Here is a 20,324-nt window from a genome sequence, read left to right as displayed (position 1 = left end):
CTTTAAGACAGAAGACTTAACTTTGCATCTCCTTCTGCTTTTTTTTTTGTATTTTTAACTACAAGAGTGAGTCTTTTGCGGTCACGATTGGTTTATAACTGTAATAATGTGATAACAGGAACGCATTAATGCTTAAGGTGTTATTTATTAATATCATTACCATCATATAATAACAGGAATAAAACACTTTGGAACATGTTGTTTTAGGGAACTCATCCACTTTAAGATGTAAAAGCTCCCTAACTTCACATTAGGTTGCATCACACCACACCATCATGAATAATTCTCCTATAACAGCTTATTCCATATAAACTATACTATCTGTGCCAGGCTTTAAGATCCATCATAATTCTAAACAGCTGCAAAAAAAAAAATGAAAATGAAAAAACAAACAGACAAATGCCCCTCTCACTTAATGTATTTTATTCTTATTATTTATAGATAAAACACACTTTTACTTACAAGTGATTATTACAGTTATGTATAATACATTCACCTTTATTTTACATAGAGCTGTAGTATATTAAAAAACAAAACAAAACAAAAAAACCCACATTAAAAGGAGGCACACTCCACTGGGTTTTGTGATTGCCGTAATTATGATAAAAGATTGCATTTAATGTCACAGATTGCATGGAGAATAAAATCCCTAAGAAGGTGCCATGTTTTAAAATGTCTAATACGTCATTTTATGACAATTATTGACATTAATGTAGAGGTGTGTCTAAAAAATACAAATACTCTGAGATTTTTTATTTATTTGTATAGCAAATACAATATTTTTTTTAAGTACTGATCCAGAAAAAAAAGAATTTCATATTGCTCAATTAATGTGTACAAAATTATCACAATCATTTACCAATATAGGCATCTACAATTTAACTTAGATAAAACTGTGTTCATTTGAAATTCCCAACACCAAAAAAAGATAAATCAGAGAAACAGAAAAGAATTAGCACAGTTACTTTATGTCTCTATTTTCTGTGTGTGTGTGTGTGTGTGTGTGTGTGTGTGTGTGTGTAAATCCACACACTGTTTACTATACTGCATATATCAGTACAACCAGATCAGGTACAGTTACCAACTCACACAACAACCATCAAAATTACCTGAAAAAAACTCACACACACAAAGAACACTCCACACAGCTATTTCTACGGATACACCACTAGCAAACATGACACTGTGGAGCTCACACATACATGTAAATACAGGAAGAATAAGAGCGGGAAACATCCTCCAATATGATTGTGATTTCTAAGGAAAATTGTAATGATGCCAGCTAATGCCACACAAAGTATTTTCATTTCAGGTAAATTCGCTCGAGTAGTACATAAATGTATTCCAGGTAAGACTAACTCACATAAAACAGATTCATGGCAATTCTGGTACAAACAAAAATCAGTATAAAGTCTTATGTTCACCCTGGGAAGAGGTGTTACAAAACAGGACAGCAAATATAAAGAAGACATAGTAAATACCCTGTTTCTTTAAATTTTTATCTAAAATTGATTGTAAATAGACTTTTTTTATATTAAAATATATTAATTAAAATATATTACTTTTCAAAACTACACAGACATTACAAACAAAATTTGCTTATTATCTGATTATCTCATTTCCACAAATTGACTTTGGTATATTACCAACAGAAATCTTTTAAAAATGTCTGAAACACAAGGCAGAAATTTCACAAACATAATAACAGGTGGATAACATGCACACCTTTCTGTACACGTTATGTATATTAATATACAACAAACATATCAGAAGGTACCGGTTTATCTGAATAGGGAGCATCCAGTATTATACACTGCAATACAATTTGCAAGTGAAAATATTTTGAATATAAACAAATGTATCTTGCATTTTTAATCATGTTTTCTTGTTCTATCGGATAGCTTTGCTCAATTTATTTAGAAAGAAGCAAAAGTATCTACTAATAGAAGAAAAAAAGCTTGAAATGTTAATGAAAATGGGCTTAAAATGGGGTTAATATTCGTATATTTAGTGTGTTGTGATTGTATAACAGGAAACGCCAAATCAGTTCGACTATATTCATGATAATGTCACTTGCTAAGACATCATTTTTGTGGTGTAGTGCGAGTCGCATTAAGAAACGTGTCATACATTAAAGTCATAAAAAGACGATAAAATCTTTTTTAAAAAAAAGCGTATATCTATTTACATTAAAAAAAAAAAGTCATTTCACACACTGGCTTATATCAATCAAAATTAAGTTTTGTTTAAAAAAACAACTGTGATTTCTTGATAGTTTTAAAGTATATCTACAGTCTTGGAACTTCGTTGTCAGTTCAAACTCCTCACTGGTAAACAACATGTGAGTGTTTAGACAAATAGTGAAATGACAAAGACCTGGGTTTGCTCCTGAGAGGGAACATTCGATTATTTCAAAGAGAAGTGCTTTAGCTCCCATCATAATCGACTTACTCACAACATACTACACAGCGAGTAGTCTGTTCAAGTTACCATTTTTCTTTGATACAAAAGTGCAGCACTAAAAAGTAGCTAAGATAAGATATAAGGGATTTTGATTCTATTAAATTTAGATAATTTAGATCATTCTTGTAATAAATATAACAAATGTACAAATTATTGCCACTTTCAGTAACCAAAATAATCAATTTCTTCATATCCCATGATATATAAAAAAAAAGGGATTGTAGATTAGTGCTAGCTTGTGGTATTTAGTCCCTTCTGCACCATAAATAACTTTATCTACCACTGATGCCACTCACACAGAAGAGTACCACTTTTAGCCTAGACATAAGGCAAGTCATTAAAATATTTTTTTTCACAGTAATTCTCTAAATTAATTGGTATTTTAGCCGTCTGGATCTTGAGTTACTAAGGCTTAAACTATTCAGCAAAATATTGTTTTGCTGAACTACATATTATTGTTGTTGTTAGTGATCCAACAAGCTGCACAGTATTAAAAAAAATAAATGATTTAAAAGGAAGCAAGAAAAAGAAAGGGATGGTCATGATATTCAGGTATGCAAAAATAGTAGCATACCATTACTTTCCTTTCTAAAATGCAAAAGAAAGGAAAAGATAAGAAAAACATGACCAGAGTTTATATATTGCCACTATTCAAGAGGTCTTGCATCTAGAACAAGGTGCTCAGTTTTCAGTAAATGAACTGAGAGGAAGTTTTACCCTAACATTGCACAGATTATGTACATGTACATACTGAATGTGAGATCAACAGCATAAAAGCCATATCAACACAGTGAGAAGTTCACTGTTCACTTGAACAGCTTCGCACTTACTTGCTTGATAGTTTAACTTTAACCTTAAATGTTCACATCCATCATCGTACCACCAAGCAGGAGACACACAGTTTGGAGGGCCCAATGCAGTCATCATGACAGAAGGCCCCGCATCCTTTGCACATGATCATGGCCTTTAGCCGACAGTAGCATTTTGATTGGACATCCTCCATTCCAGAAGCTTCAATGAAGGCTTGCTCAGGTGAGGTCTCACCCTTTCCCTGATCGAGAAGGTGACCTGCAGGTATGGCAGTGACAGTCACGGAAAATGACATCATCCCCTCGCTGGTGTTCTCATTACTACATGTAACCTCAGGAGAGGCACCGGAGTCTGTGATGCTATGATTTATTGAGTGTGGCATGGACATACTGATAGTGCCACCATAGAAAGTACCCGCCATGGTTTCTTGTCCATCCTGTGACCTCTGTGACTGGAAGGACGTTAGTTGTGGCTTACAGTCAACTGAATGATGAGGCCCTGAGATACACTGTTTATTGGTGTCAAGGTTCAAACTTGGAGATATTTCTTTGGTTCTTGTAGAAGTGCCACCTTCTTTGTTGGACAAACAACTCAGTGATTGAGATTCTAACTTTATTTGAGGACAGTGTTTGTACCCTGGTGTATCATCTGGTCTTGTGATGTGAAATTCTTGCTTTTCAAATGGCCTGTAATGCCCTTTTGAAGAATAACAATCTTCTTTAAGTTCTATCCTGTCCTTTTCTTCTCCTTCCACATTTTCTCTCTTTAGGTTGGCCAGATGAGGTCGTTTGCTGCTCTCAGACCCTCTGCCATATGTGGAGATATTCAGGAGATAGTGTCCTGTCATGGCAGGTTTGGACAACCTCTTTCGTCCAATGAAGCCTAATTGAAAACTTGGTCGGTCATTAGAGCTTTCTGGATAGCCGAGCAGACAGGGCTCGTTTTGGGATGGCTGAGAGATTCGGCCCTGCTGACTTCTGTGCCTTAAGACGTGGAGAATCTGCTCTTGGGTGTTCTTGTCCAACTTGTCCACACTGGTCCCAGGTCTGCCAGAATAACGCAGCAGTCTAGATTTGACAATGTCCTCTGCACCTAGAGGTTTCTCCTTCCCCATCCCTGATGTCCTAATGGCTAAGTTCCCTTTACTGTTTGCTACAACAGTCGCTGGCTGCACATTTAACTTGGCAAGTGTTTTTGGAAGAATCTTCTCAAGGGGAACTTCTTTACCTTGAAGGAGTTGAGCAACCAGTGGATTATTGGCAGGAATTGAGGAACAGGATTTGATCGCTGAGGTCCCTGGCAACAGTGCCTCTTGTGCTTTCTGGCTGTATGCCAGTATATTTGAAGGTGATATCTGCATTCCACCAACAGAGAGAAGGACACAATTCTCCTTCAAGTGAGGATTTGTTGCATGCAGAGTCATCTGGGAAGCCAGAAGGGCTTTCGAAATAAACTGGTTTGTGTTAGAGCTTGGAACAAAACTAGGGTCCATCTGCTCAGTTGCACTTGAGGAAGGAGATATTTGTACTCCTTTGCTTTCAGGAACAGGAGACACTGAACTCATTTTTACGGGAGATACCGATTGGCTTCTACTGCTTGCTGGTGAAAACTCTTCTGACAAGGACTGGACTGGGGATGGTGTGGAGGTACATCCAGATGAGCTAGGTCCTGAAGTGGATCCTCTACGTGTTACACCTGCCGCTGCGGCTGCTGCGGCACGCTGTTCCCGAGCTAGCTTGGCTTTAGCTTTTATGTCGGCTAAAGTGCGTGCACCGGTGCAACCTGGGCGGATACTAGGTGGTGTCAAAGGATGAGGAGTCCTTGGAGACACTTGGTTTGAAGCTCCAGGAGCAGAGAGGATTCGTGACACAGGGATCTAGAAACATTTAAAACCAGCTTCAGCATCTAAAAGACTTGATATTCAAATGCACCAAAACAGAAATGTTAATAAGAAGTAAAAGTAAAACCTTACTTTAAGAGGTGGCACTCTCTGTGGTGCAGTTACTGGAGCTGGTGTTGAGGGTGACCCATCTGTTGTTGTTAGGGGTGTCCCTTCTGCAACCCGAGGTTTCTTCTCTGCTACTTCTTGCTCACTGGAGAGTTTCCGCTTCAGTGATTCAGTGGTAACTTCAGACACTCTTGACATAACCCCCTCTACCTTTATAGATTCACTCTCTATGCTATCCTTTACTTTTTGAGGAGATGATGGGCTACTAATCTTGCTCTCTTCCCCCTTGTCATCTACAATCAATGGTAGTAGTTCAACCACTTTCTCTGCAGGAGGTGACGTGTCCTCCTGTGTCACAGACACAGTCTCTGCATTTGAAGACGCCTTGTCAGAAACTGAATGACTGTCTGTAACTGGCTCAGCATGGAAGGACTCTGGTAGTGGATGGCTTTTAGACACTGTTGTTTTCACTTCTCTGGATCTCAGCTCCTTGTGGGAGACCTCAACAGTGTAGTTTGGTTTCTGTGCTTCTGTGCTAGACTCTGTTTTTCCAGGCTTAGAGGTGCTTTCAGTCTCTGTCATCTCTCTGTATTCCTCAAGGCTTAACCCAGACCTTGAATAAAAATGGGTATTGATATGAGTTTTCACTCCTCCTACTCCAACATGCCCTTTGATCTCTGCTTTTACAAATTTACACTTAGTATAAAAGATGCGCTTACTGCTCTCCATAGAAATTTTCAAAGAATTGCTCTTTCCAATGCTCCACTTTCTTCTCTTTCTCAATCTCTTGCCGAATCCTTAGTCTTAACTCTGGGGTGAATTCACCTGCAGGAAATGCCACACAACATATTACACTATGAACTGTATTATGGTCATATTTTACATATACAGTATTATGGTCATATATTATAATCTATATGTAATAGGAAAGAAACATACCTTCGGCTAGTCTCTCCTTCCAAGACTGTGCTGCTGATGTGAAAAACTCATTGTTCAAAGCAGAACTAGTTACTCTCAGGAGACCATCCATGCATGACTGGAATACAGGGTGATACTAAACTGTCATTGCAATAAGTGTAATACTTTGTTTCATGCAATTCATTGAACATTAATTTCTACCATCAACCACAGCAATGATATAATACTCCTCTTGGTTCACATACCTGCTGGTCGATCTCTGGCAGTAGCTTCAGGAGTCTCTGCTGACACTCTGGGGGCAACATGGAAAATGTGTGTTTGTTGATTAAGGCCCGGAGATTAGTATTGACAAGGATGGAATCAGGCGTCTCTACATCAATCTCACACTTTGTTCTTCTCAACTGGCCTAAGGAATATAAGAAATGTTAATTTATACAATTGCCGATAAGCTAAAAAGAAAGTTAAAAATTTAAATAAATAAAAGTGGAAACAATTACGGGCATTAAGACGACTGGAACGCTGAGAGATCTTCCTGGATCCAACAGTATGGCACACTTCTGCTTTGACAGAGGAGGAGGAGCTAGAGGTGGAGTTCTGGGGACTAGCAGGACAACGCTCTGACTGTTTAAGCTCCCAGCCTACAACAGGCAGAAGTACAGATTTACTAGACAAGTTAAACAAATATTACATCATAATCTAAATCTATAGATTTGTGTAAATGTCATCTTCTAAAATGTGTCTACTATATTTCATTAAAAAATACTATGCATAACAGAGCATACTGCTTTTGGAGGATGTTGAATCAGCCATTTTTTTAACAGTTTTAAGAAGAAGTCGTGGGCTGGAGGTTGTAGGGATCCCACACTGACGGCGCTGATTCCTCTGCTGCTGCTGCTTTAGAGCCTTATAATGCAGGAGGCAGAGTTTTATCATGAAAAATGCTGTTATGTCAATTCAATGATTCAAGGTTTACAGAGTAAATATCAACTTTTTTGTTTTACATCAGTTTAAAAGTCTAATATTGTATTTTATTCTTATTCTATTAATATATTATTAATGAAGTAATACATACAAATAATACTTATCACATATACATTTAAAGTCTTAAATACATTTGATATGTACAGTCATACAATAAAGACTGTATACACATATATAACAACTAAATAAATCTGTTAACATATGAATGATATGACGAACGAATGATAGAAGGAGTTGTGATGTTTGCACCTGTTTAAGTGCTTTTTTGCTGTGTTTCTGCGAGGAAGAGATGAGTTTGCTGCTGGAGATTGAAGGAGAAGAGCAGCGAGACTGTGGGGAAGATGGCTGTGATTGCAGATTTGTTTGCCCTAAGATATAACAATAGAACAGAAGGCTTTATTTGTCACATATGCATTACAGCACAGTGAAATACTTTCTTCAGTATTCCAACTTGGGAAGCAAGGGCTAACAAGTGGCTTGGGCTTGAACCCCAATCCTCCAGTCAACAACCCAAGAGCCTTAACAACAAAGAGCCTTAACCATTTGAGCCGTCAACACCAAGAACACTGCTTTCAACTTCTGCAAAGCTGCAGGCATACACAGAAACATTCCCACCCTAAATTTTCTTTTTCTCTCTTTCTCTTACTCTCTCTCTCTCAGAGTTAATTAAGGTTACTTCCACTCAAATGAACAATACCTCATTTGTAACAGATAATTATCTTCAGTAAAAGTGCTGAATTATAGTTTTTAGTTATTCAAAATGTACAATGTGCACTTATCAGTATTTTGCACCCTTCTAGAAAAGAAAAGATAATGTACAATTCATTTCACCATCTGCCTAATGGTTTTGAAAAACAGCTAGAATATAATGCTGATTAAGTATTTTTCTTTTATAAACTCAACAACCACTTGTACATAATCCATTTATTCTGCTCTCAAAAAGCTGTGACACCATAAAGCCAGATATTTAAATAAAATAACTCACTGAAAACTGAAAAGTAATAGTGAGAATTTTTTTTTTTTAAAAAAACACGATTGCTATACTTCTGTTCAGAAGATTATTTCCTGTTCTTTGCAGCACTTGCTTCATCTAAAGTTTCAGACTAAATGCTAAAAGATGTTCAGATGGAGATTTTCCACTTACTGTGGTTAGTGCAGTTGTCTCCAATGTTGATTGAATGCATCGTCCAATAAAATGTGTAAACTCTTGCAGGATATATTGAGCTACATGCCCTGTTAGCTCAATAGCTCTCTATAATTCTGAAGTATATGAAGATGAGGAAGTGGGCACGTATTTGCAGAAAAAAAAAAACATTTCCTGTTTAAAGGCTGAGTTGATCTATGTGACTAATGAGAACATAAAGGCGGAAAACTCAGCTTAAATATCCCCTATATATATATAGGGTATGTACTAACCACAAAAAAATGAAGATTAAGCAGTTGCAGTGAAGTACTAACAGAAGCATACATTGCAAGCTGACAGCAAGTAAAAATATTAATTATTGTCAAATTGAACTAGTTTTCCTATTTTTTGAGTTTTTATTGTTAAAATAAACATCAGATTATAGAATATATTTTGAGAATTTTAAGATTCTTATTCTATTTTCAGGAAATTTTTCTTATTTCTAGAAATAAAACCTAAAAAATAACAAATTTAAGAAAGCACACAGTAGAACAAGACTATTAAGCTTGAAATCAATTTAGAAAACTTATAGAAATATTTTATTTAGGTAACAGTAATCTTGTAATAGAAAACACTAGAAAAATGTTACGGTACTCAAGACATTTTCACTTGCTGTCATTTTTTGGTAAGACAGATATTTGTTCTGACAGACTTCTACAGTATATTAAACTCGATGCAAAAAGCTTTTGGTCCATTGCATCATAACCAGAAGTTGCACTGGAGAAGTGGATGTCAGCTCTAAACACACAGCAGTTACAGAGAGGATTCAGTAACAGACAGAAATTTAAAGCAGGAAAAAAAATTGTGCAATAACGTGCAATACACAGATGGTACTAAGAAAGTGAAACTATTGTTGCTTTACTCTTACATCGCTTAATTTTTTCAGTGAAATGCAATCAGGGGAGTACATTATTAAGAATGAAATGCTGGCTTTGCAACAGAAATGTTGAACTGCATTTCACTTACATATCCATTTGCACTAAAGCATTTCATCCGGAGTGACTTACAGAATCACTTTTCAAAAACACTAGGTCAGGAAGTACGAATACTTTAGTCTACAAAACATGTAGGGGAGGTATGTACACTATAAAAAGGGGGAAAACCAAGTGTTGTAGTAAAGAGGTAGGTTTTGACAGAAGACAGACAGTGACTAAGCTGTTTGAACAGTCAGGGGAGGTTCATGCCTCCGAAACTGGGTGTCAGTACAAAGAAGTTACATGATAAAGGTCTTCCTTGTAACATGAGAGATGGTGAATCCAATCAAGTACTGCTAGAGGCTCAGAGGGATCACAGTGCAGAGCAGGGTATGTTAAATGCTTTAAGGTAGTTAGGCGCTGGACCGTTTAGACTTTGTCGGCCAAATGTGTTTCACATCAGGTGCAAGCGTATATACAGGAGGTCAGTGTAGTGAGTGTAGAAATGAGGTGGTGTGACAGACATCAGTCCATAGCATCAAAACATCAGAAAAAAATTCTTAAGCTGTACTCAAGGGCATAGCTGTAATTGGTAAGCGATAAAAGGGCCTGAACATTTTTTTAGCATTTGCCAACCATATAAAATTACTCTTTATAGTGGATACACATGAGAATAACTCATTATGGCAGCAGCAAAATTTAGAAGTTTACCAAAACATTATGTATGCCAATTTACAGAATATGCATCCAGTCTAACTGGGACAGACAATATCATATAACAAGACAATGACCCAAAACACACTGACAACACAACAAAGGACTTCATCTGGGAAAAATATAAATCACCAAATACACCTTAGCACAACTGAGGAACATTTCACCTCCTGAATAGGGGTCTGGAGGGAGAAATTTCCCTAAAACCAACAACAACTGAGTAATTGTGGAACAAGATTGTAAAAGCATGCCAAAGGAATTATGCTTCAGTTTGGTGATGTCAGTGGGTCACCAACTTCATGCAGTTTCTTGAAGCAAGGGATATGCAATCAAATAGAAAACATTTTTATACTGTAAGACTATCTGTTCCTATACTTTTGCTCACCTAAAAAAATTGATTTGTTGAACACATATAGCTGCAATTCTGTTCTATCAACTCTCAGAAAAAAATAAAAATTAAAAAAGTTGCTGTTCTAATACTTTCGGAAGGAATTGTGTATTGGTTTCTTACTACATTTCTATCTGGAGCAGAATCTTCTCTACAACTAAAACCTATTGTATATCTGTCATTATGACCATGTCTATCATTTGTGGTAATTTGCGTGAATTGTACAGTGATTAGTAATCATTAGTAAGATAAGACAATGATGTACCTCTTCTTTTCCACCTTCCTCTATTGCCCTCTTTGCTGCTGCCACTGGTGTTGTTTTCTATGCTCCGTGAGTCAGACAAGTTATCACTGTTGTCTTCGGAAGCCTCCTCTGACAGCTCCTTCACCACATCCGCAATGTCCTTCTGTTCGAACAATGTGCATAAATGCATAAAATTCAGAGTCTGGTGTATCTTAATGAGTCACTGTGTTTCTCTTTATATTAATCACAACTACAGTGCGTGCATACTATGTGTAAAGATTTATTACTGCCGTTCATCCTCAGCAAACCTAATCGAGACAACAGTGGCTTGTTTTCGGTCTGACTTATGCTTTGTCACTAGGTAGTTGTTGAGGTGGAGTGATGGCACAGTCACACTTACAACGAGCAATGAACATTGCACCAGTGGTTATGAAAGATCTGGTTAAGCATGTATTCTTGTGACACATCTTCCTGTTTGGTACCTTTGTCATAGTGAAGAATTAAATTTTTTTTTTTATTAAAGCTGAGTTTTTAGGTTTAGGTGGTATAGCACAGTCACCTTCAGTGTATAGACTCCCATTCGACCGGGAACTTTGTAGAAAATCCCCTCCTCACCCCGGGAGTTTGTGTGAAGCATGGCGTTGAGGCAGGCGAGGGGGGAAGTCCCACTGCATACAATAAAACAGCAAAGTGTGACACAGTTCATGTGCATATATTGTACTGTGGAAAACTGATTTAAAGTAGAATTCGTTTGAATAAGCACACGCAAACAGCAAAAAAGAAAGCATTGTTTTTAAGACCTAACATGCAAATAATAATTTACCTATGACAGTACCGTTGTCTTCTCACACACTTAATATTAAAATATTAAAAGTTACTGAATAAAAACTTTGCTATACAAAAGCCATATATAAAGTTCTGGCAATCTATTAATAGCTAATCTAATAATCATGGTGTTTGTACCATAATAGCAACTGTGAAGGTTATAATGTTCTCTTCAAACCATATTGATTTGCAGATAAGTCTTGGCACCAGAGCTCAAGGTGGAGAGGCACAGAGTGGGACTGAAGGACAGGGGTGAAAAAAACAACAAGCATGACACAAGAGCAGAATAATCGTGACTCTCCCTCAAGTTGCTGTCAAAAGCACTAATATAAGAGCTACAGCCAGTGAGTTTGCCTTTTTTTTAAACACCCTTTGCATGCTGTGTCAATTAGGGGATGTTAATAGCATGCAAATGCCTGCTATATGGAAGTTAATATAAGAATAAAGTGGGATAAACTCTCATATAATCTTACCTTCTGGAAGAGATAAGGATCATTGCAACGAAAAAGAAATGTATTAATTAGTAATGTGTGTGTGTGTGTGTGTGTGTGTGTGTGTGTGTGTGTGTGTGTGTGTGTGCGTGTATGTGTGTGTGTGCACTAAATGTATTTGGCCTAAAATGTGACTGAAATAAAACTAATATGAGGCTGGGAGATGATGTCCTCACCTTATCTCCTTGAGTCGCTCTCGCTGAATCACCTGCAGGATCTCTTTATGACTCATCGGTGTGTTTGGGTACTTCTCAAGCACCTGATGAAAAAAGGGGGGGGATAAAGTGAATCAAAACAATACAAACCAAATCCAAAACAATTACAATATGAAAGATATCAGCAAATGGTAGACAGAACACTAACCCTGGTACCTGGAGCAAGCAGTCTTACAGGTGCACAGTTTTTCATTCCCAGTTGCACTGCAGACTATCGTGTTCAGTAGTCTGGTAATATAACTGATACATCTATCGGGGACACCAGAGGGCACCCTCTCCTGGATTTTAAACAATTCCTTATTGGTCATGTTCATTTCCTGCCTACAACTTTACATTAACGCACTGGATTTCACTGTCTCTGTACATGAACACTGCACAATCACAATAAAGTACAATCTGAATCGGAGAGAGGTTTGCAAGAAAAAGTGGTCATGCAGACCAAGAAGCGCACTGGGGTACTGAACCCGAAACTACCTGTAGGTGTTAAGCTGCACTGGAACTGTCGCATGATAGTGAACACAACTCTGCACTTGTTCAGGACATAAAGTAACCTGCGAATGTGTTTTAGCTGTTGACGATACCATAGATTTCCACAACACACATGTACCATGAGTGGCAGACATATGGATGTTGTATTTGGTGACACTGTGGGTTTTGAACAAATTAAAGTCAGCTTTTATTATATATATATATATATATATAATAAAAACTGACTTTAATTTGCACAAGTTCAAAACCCACAGTGTCACCAAATACAACATCCATATATATATATATATATATATATATATATATATATATATATATATATATATATATATATATATATATATATTATTTTATTTTTGATTTGAACCAAGGACAAGATCTTTTCAGGACATGCATCTATGACCTGTTTAGACTTTAACCCTCTTATTACAGTATGTTGCAGGTCAAATTGACCTCAAATTGCTAAGGTTTGTCATTGCCATAGTACATATGATATTTATATAACCCTTGTGAAGACATGGGGTCTATTTGACTCATCTGGAAAGTTTAATGTGTCATAACTTGGGTTTCCTTCAACATATTTGCCTGAAATTTACCAGGACTGTTCCAAATTATGAACATTGCAAGTAAAATTAATACTTTCCTCCTCAAGTCCTCCTGAGTCAATTTGACCCGGCCACATTTAGTGGGCAATAGGTCACACTTTTGCCCTTTTCAGAGCAATGAACATGAACAGACACAAAAATGCACACATAAAATGTCCACTAATACACACACTCAAAACACACACTCACACCCCACACACACAAATTGGGCATTGCATTTCATTAGGCCGCCAGAAAAAAAAAGCCACACATTTGTAAATATTTCATACTTTTGATATGCCTTTGCCTAGCAGAGGGCAAAATATGATCTAACGAAATGATGCTACACACACACACACACACACACGTTGTGTTTTCATATTCAAATCATATTTAATGGTCAAAATGGTTTCAAAACAATCTCCTGGCTTTCAAAGAGACAATGCCCCGAGATAAATTCATTTCAATTATGCAACACCTTCTAACAGACAAATTTGCTGCGGTCTCCGACATCTGGACACGCTTCAACAAGAACTGTGCTGAGAGTTTCACTCCAGGAGAACACATGACCATAGATGAACAGCTGTTCCCTACCAAGGTTCGTTGTCCATTCACACAGTATATCGCAACCAAGCCAGACAAATTTGGGATCAAGTTCTGAATGGCCACGGATTTGTAGACCAAATATGTCTGCTATGCATCTCCTTACTTGGAAAGGACCCCAGTTATCAGAAGGGAGAGAGGCTGGCAGAGAGCGTGGTCATGAATCTGATGGAGCCATTTTTGGATGATGGCAGAAATGTCACGTCGGTCAATTTTACTTCACTGTCACTGTTCTTCTTTTGTTCTTCTTGAAGACCTGACACACCTCATCTTCACTGAACTGAATTTTAGGTGTGTTGGAGTCGGTGTTTACAGGAGGTGAGAATTGGGCTTTTTCAAACCTGCAGTAGAACTCATTCAGGTCGTCTTCCAGTTGTTGATTCACCACAGTGCTGGGGGATGGTGTCGTGTAGTTGGTGATGGCTTTCAGACCTTTCCACACTGAAGCTGAGTCGTTAGTGGAAAACTGAGCCCGTAGCTTTTCAGAATAATTTCTCTTTGCCACTCTAATCTCCTTTTCTAGTGTGTATTTGGCCTGTTTGTACAAGACTCTATCCCCATGAGCACTTTGCACAAAAATGCTGAAAGCAGCACATGCGAGAACCAGAAACTGAGGTTTGTTGGATGGATATGTTTCCTAATGTAAGTGCAACGTGTCAAAGCGGTACAAGAGGTGTGATTCCCCCCGTTGAGATTTTCACAGTTCTTCAGCTCGATTCTCCTGCTTTTGTTGTGCAAACACCCCCATCACCTGTGAGGCCAGGCACATTTGCATTTGTTCTCTCAGAGTAACCCAGATCCAAGGCAGGCCAAACCTCTGTGTGTAACATGGAAACCTTCAGAAATGCCCAAATAAATAAATGCCTAAATAAATGCAAAATAGTCTGTTTTGTTTATAAAAAATTATGTGAAAACAGAATGAAAAGTTGCTAATACAATGACATGGGGTCTATTTGACTCATCTGGAAAGTTTAATGTGTCATAACTTGGGTTTCCTTCCACAGATTTGCCTGAAATTCACCAGGATTGTTCCAAATTATGAACTTTGCAAGTAAAATTAATTTTGTCTATTTTCGTTGAACTATTTGTTCATAAAATAAATACTTTACTGTCAATTTGTCAATTTGACTCGGCCACATTTAGTGGGCAATAGGTCACACTTTTGCCCTTTTCAGTGCAATGAACATACATACAGACACAAAAATGCACACATAAAATGTACACTAACACACGTACCCAAAACACACACACACGCGCGCGCGCACGTGCACTCACACACTCACACACACACAGGGCATTGCATTTCATTAGGCCTCCAGAAAAAAAAGCTACACATTTGTAAATATTTCACACTTTTGATATGCCTTTGCCTAGCAGAGGGCAAAATATGATCTAACGAAATGATGCTACACACACACACACACACACACACACACGTTTTCATATTCAAATCCTGTTTTCTCTCTCTTATTTATGAATTTAGTTGCTTCAGTCAGCTTTGACCTGGGGATGTTTGACATACACCAACCAGTGGTTATCCAAAATAATATTTATTAATTTTACTCAAAAACATGGCATAATTTGGTTTGAGGTTTCTTGTTTATAAATTAAATATAATAAAAAGCATAAGAGGTGTAAAGGAAGTTTTATTCACAATAAATTATGCCATGTTTTTGAGTGGTGTGTGTGTGTGTGTGTGTGTGTGTGTGTAGCCCGTTTTTGGGTGATCAGATGGCATCTGGTAGGCAAAATAGACATAAGTGTAAAATGTTTACAAATATAAGCTGATCACACAGAATGCTGATCATTGTAGAATTTTTGATTTATAAGCATTCAAGTCAATTTGACCTGGAAAAAAACAGGCTTTATTATTTACTGACATTAAAAAGGGTCAAAATGGTTTTAATTTAATTTAGAGACGTTTCATTGGTTAATGCCAGCAGCTGTTACACTGATCACGGCGCCACCTGGTGGATCAATGCGTCATTGCAACAGACGCGCGTAGGGGGCGTGAATAAGGCAGCTACTCATTAACTACGTCAGAGCGGGGGAACAAGATCATTGTAGCACTCCTGGTGGATGTCTGGCAGAATCACACAGTAATCATGCAGTGATCATGCAATAGTCAAACAGCAATTCTGAGCTGCTGCATCTGTACGCTGTGGGACACAAGAAACAAGATGCCCTGACAAACATAACAGACCCAAAACAAAAAAAAAAAAAAAAACACCTAAAAATACAGTAAGTCACACTGTGTTTTCTATGAGCATTTGTGATGAACGCAAATATACCAGGGTTCGACAGAATCAAGTGAGTCTGAAACCAGACCAACGTTGTAGCGGCATTGAGATCAATCACACACAAGTTCGGAAGGCAGCAAACATACCCAGTATAAAAACCAATTTAATCTGAACCTGAACTATGAAGTCCTGCAACTTGCTTGTCACTAATAAATTCTGTGCAGGTGTGTATCCACTTGAGATTTGTATATGACCTTTTTATCACACCACCTTTTATATCCCCTTATTCTGGTTTTCTTAGTGCCAAATCTGTTTTTGTCTTTTTGGCTGTATATCACAGAACTGCTATGGTGTATGACAGCAAACGGTCCAGGGTTTCTGATTTTTGGATTGTGGACACAGTTTACATGATTACTCTCACACATGGATCCTCACCATTCTCTTGTGTATTCTTTGTAACAATAACAGTAAACAGACTTTTTTATTTTTATTTTATTCTTCAGCAAACTGAGAAAGAAAAAACAAGATATTTGCTAGATTAAACCTTTTATTACTATTTTATAGGCCTTGGTGGCACAAAGCAACTCTAATTTTCTTAATCATCTTTTTTAACTGATAGGCAGCCCTGCCCCTTCTCAGGACATCCTCATTTGCTGCCATGATAAACAGAGGATTTTCAGTTCCAACACACACAAAATGCACAATTTTAACTAAGGGATTAAAATGGAGTATCTGTACAAAGAGAACATGCAAGCGCCATACACAGGGCAGAGGTGGGAATCAAATCCCTAACCCCTTAATAAATACACACACTTCCAATATACATCCCTCAACCTGTTTACATGCTGTTTTTGCACACTTTTTCTCTTTCACATGCTGTCTCACATTTCAGTCATTTGCTGTTTTGCACAATCCTGTGTTCATTCTAGTATTACTGCACACGCAATATTGTTGAACATACAGTATCTACACTGGTCGGCACTGTTTCTGTTTATTGTCTTTTGTGTAGTCTATTTTGTATTGTCTTGTAATATTTTGTCTGCACTGTCTTTTGTCCTGCACTGTCTTGTCTGTCTTGCAAACAGTCTTGCACTGTTTGCACCAGGTTGCACAGTTGCACTTTATGTGGCTAAGACTTACTTACTAAGTCCTTAGCTCTGTCTTTGCTTTTATGTATCACCACAGTCCTGGAGAAAGGTTGTCTCATTTCACTGTGTACTGCAACAGCTGGATATGGTTGAAATGACAATAAAAGCTTCTTGACTTGACTTGAACTGCTAAGCCGCTTTGCCTCCAAGTTCACTAATAAAAACAAAATCTATCATTGTGTCCAACTTAGGCCCTTGCAGTTTTTTCCTCTTTACAACTTAAAAAATATTAATGTTTTAATCATCCAGGTATGATGACCTAACATGGCTAAATAACATCATACTAAATGGTCATACATTAGTGTTTTAAAAAAGCCTAGGTAAGTGGGGTGCAGGCAAGGACAAAATAGGGCTGGCCAAGTATACTGGAGCTTTGATTTACCTCATGAGCTAGCTAATGAATTTATGATTTATTCACCCCTGGTTTAAAAATATATTCACTGCTAAAGTGCAGACAGCATGTTCTTGGGCTTCGTTTAATTTTTGCTTTAAGCTACTAAACATACCCTTGCTCCTAAAGTATTATATAGGTGTTTTGAGATATTTTACCATTGCTGCTGTGAGAACGTGCATTGAACACGATACAGGATTGTGGGGTGTTTCTGTGAAAATGCAAAGATTTTGTGAGCTTTCATTGTTTTGGATCAATGTCTATGCTTCTCTTTGGTTTGAATAATGCAAGCATCTCTGAACTGCAGCTTTGCTTTCATTATGAGGTCAGGCAATGGAGCAGTGCCTGTGTTTTTCTCACCAGCTGTAACAGAGGAGTACTGAGATTAGTAACACCCTGTTTTCGTCCAAGCATGATTCATTTCCGTTGTCTTAGACAAGGACTGTGTTCTGAACACACAATAAGATATAGCTTGATCTAGCACTGCTGTGGTTGCAGTGCCACACAGAATGGTGAAAAGCACCAGTCTCACTGTGGAGAGATGTAATTAATTAGGACATCAACAAAATAGTTAAAAAAATCTTCCACTTCAAAATGGACTTTCTTAAGAAGGAGAAACTTCATTTTACCATTTACGATACATTTAATTTAAAAGTAGGCTTCTCTTTTATTTCAAATTCCTGGATGACATGCACAGTAATCTTTATAAAATGAACATGTAATCTTTAAAGTTATCCATGATTTTAAAAACAAATATTTATTTTGTAGTTAAGTTTTTTGAAATAATTGTCTTCTTTTTTTTACTTCAGTTAATGTTTTCCTACTCTACCTTCAATACCCTTTGACCAACTCCCCTGGAAATTACATTCATATCTCTACCTAAAGAGATCAGAACAGCAACTGTTTAGACCTTTAGTCTATCCAGCTCATAATTCCAACCCTTGGAATTCTTACCACAATCAATCAAGTCAGAGTGTCTCAAATGAGCACATCAACATGGCTGCCAGCTGCATTAACAACGTGGCTCTTTCTCTTGCATTAAATCAATCAATCAACACCCAAATATGTTCCCTTGTTAAATCTATAACATTGTTTATGCATCTCACTTTAAGGAGGAAAACACATCTCATACATTTAGGTCTGAGATCAGAAATTTCAGGTATGGCCTTTAGTCAAATGAGTTGCCGCTGTGGCCAATGAGCAGTATGGAGATCAGTAATCTCTATTGATTCCCAACAACCAATCACTGATCACACTTCTTTGTTGTTCTGAAACTCTGTTAACAATCTTTACAAGCACAAAAAGTGAGTTATTCTAACCATAGCTGTGTCTTTCACATCACAACACATCAATGTGACACGACGATTGACGAATATGCAAATTGCCATGACGTCTTCTAGCCAATTGTAGCGACCCTTGCATTAATATGCATGAGCTACTTTCCACTGAAAATGGTTGGATGATTGTGACTAGTAGAGCAAACCATGCTATTCTACAACACGTGTTAAAATATGTTAAATAAATTCGTTAAACTAACCAAATACATTAAATAGTCGGTTCTGAGCCCCGTGGAATAAAACCCGTCGTTATTTTCCGGTCAGTTTGACAACTTTCACTTGTGCTTTTAACAAGTTGTCCAACAGATTTAACTTCCTAACCAACAAAAACACTAGATTTAACTTTAAAACCTGAATCTCGTGTCAAAGCTGCTGTTGCTAGTAAACTGGCTAACTCTGTACAGGCTAATTCAAAACAATCCATTAAAATGCGTCCTAAAGTCGGTGTCATGATGTAGGAGTAATGTGCACGCTATCTGGAAACAAATACACTACAATGCTGACGTTTTTCTCTAAAGTGTCGATTCAAGTACTACATTTTAACTAGTGAGTCGAATTGGTAACATATACAGTCAGTATCTGACTAGCCTAGCCTAGCCTAGCTTAGCCTAGCCTAGCTTGAGACACAGACGTCATGCGCGTTGCTGTCTCCGATGGCAACATGAAAATAGCCCCTGAATGAAAAGTTTATAAACTAAACGAACAAATGCGTTTGCATGTTTTGTGTAAAACAGATCACTGTTATGCCCCGTTTGTTTTGATCCACAATCAGGCCCTAACTCGCGCACTATCCGCCTGCATCAGCAGGTCATGAACTCATAAACACAGTCGCACAGGCATTATTTTCCCCACACGTATTCTAACAAATCCTGCCTTCTCATCTAGGATTGACTCGTAGTTCTGTCCGCTGAACACCAATGGGCAAACTGCAGTACAGTATAAACTGTAAGCCAATCCAAACGCACGACTCAGGTTACAACTGACCAATCATGGCACAGGAGGCGGGATTTGTGGGAAAACGGGTGGGAAAGAATAACGTTTATGGAAGTGTGAGCGTATAGCGACAACAAGCAAAAACACACGCCCGATATATATTTACCGTTTTTGCCGCCTCTGCCCATGTCCTCCCCTTTTTCTTCTTTTGTCTTTCCCTCATGTCTGCGATCGGTTCCCGGAAATCGTCCTAATGCGCGAGTCCGTTACCGTATAGATGGTAATGTTGCTTCAGTTATGGTGCGATTCCTACCATTTCTGCCATATTGGGTCCTTACTGTAAGTAGCAGGTCACGTGACCCCGCGCGTGACGTCACCTTACTGTACAATGCACTTACAGGGAAGTTGCTTAAGCAAAGCACACCACACTTTTTAATAGTTAAAATCTTTTTATGTACTTTTTTTTTACATTGTTCATGGTTTTACAGCTGTATCACTGAAGTCT

General features: G+C 37.7%; 1 protein-coding gene across 5 annotated transcripts; it reads right to left on the bottom strand.

Moving 5' to 3' along the window:
• Positions 1 to 408: 408 nt before the first annotated feature.
• On the bottom strand, positions 409 to 20,171 carry asxl2 (ASXL transcriptional regulator 2). Of its 5 annotated transcripts, none has more exons than XM_060879991.1 (12): positions 19,986 to 20,171; positions 12,056 to 12,138; positions 11,123 to 11,231; positions 10,585 to 10,726; positions 7,370 to 7,488; positions 6,922 to 7,042; positions 6,637 to 6,777; positions 6,385 to 6,545; positions 6,161 to 6,257; positions 5,941 to 6,046; positions 5,246 to 5,834; positions 409 to 5,149 (listed from the first exon to the last, which is right to left on the bottom strand). In XM_060879991.1, exons 1-12 carry the CDS (start codon positions 20,040 to 20,042, stop codon positions 3,335 to 3,337), a joined length of 3,540 nt encoding a protein of 1,179 aa, XP_060735974.1. In that variant the 5' UTR covers positions 20,043 to 20,171; the 3' UTR covers positions 409 to 3,334. The 5 variants fall into 5 exon arrangements, with proteins under 5 accessions (XP_060735974.1, XP_060735976.1, XP_060735975.1 ...); XM_060879993.1 differs by lacking the exon at positions 19,986 to 20,171 and adding an exon at positions 12,569 to 12,610; XM_060879992.1 differs by lacking the exon at positions 19,986 to 20,171 and adding an exon at positions 12,243 to 12,357.
• Between the last annotated feature and the right edge of the window lie 153 nt (positions 20,172 to 20,324).

Source organism: Tachysurus vachellii, chromosome 10, assembly GCF_030014155.1.
Source record: "Tachysurus vachellii isolate PV-2020 chromosome 10, HZAU_Pvac_v1, whole genome shotgun sequence".
In the NCBI taxonomy this organism is placed as follows: Eukaryota; Metazoa; Chordata; class Actinopteri; order Siluriformes; family Bagridae; genus Tachysurus; species Tachysurus vachellii.
This window is presented reverse-complemented; position numbering and strand designations above follow the sequence as displayed.

What these genes read in the sequence shown, in the direction of transcription:
- asxl2 (XM_060879991.1), bottom strand. Translation starts at nt 20,042, where the DNA reads ATGAGGGAAAGACAAAAGAAGAAAAAGGGGAGGACATGGGCAGAGGCG. An exon ending in TTCCAGTCGTCTTAATGCCC is followed by an intron (nt 6,546 to 6,636) that starts GTAATTGTTTCC and finishes TATATTCCTTAG; the next exon opens with GCCAGTTGAGAAGAACAAAG. An exon ending in AGAGAGTGCCACCTCTTAAA is followed by an intron (nt 5,150 to 5,245) that starts GTAAGGTTTTAC and finishes AAATGTTTCTAG; the next exon opens with ATCCCTGTGTCACGAATCCT.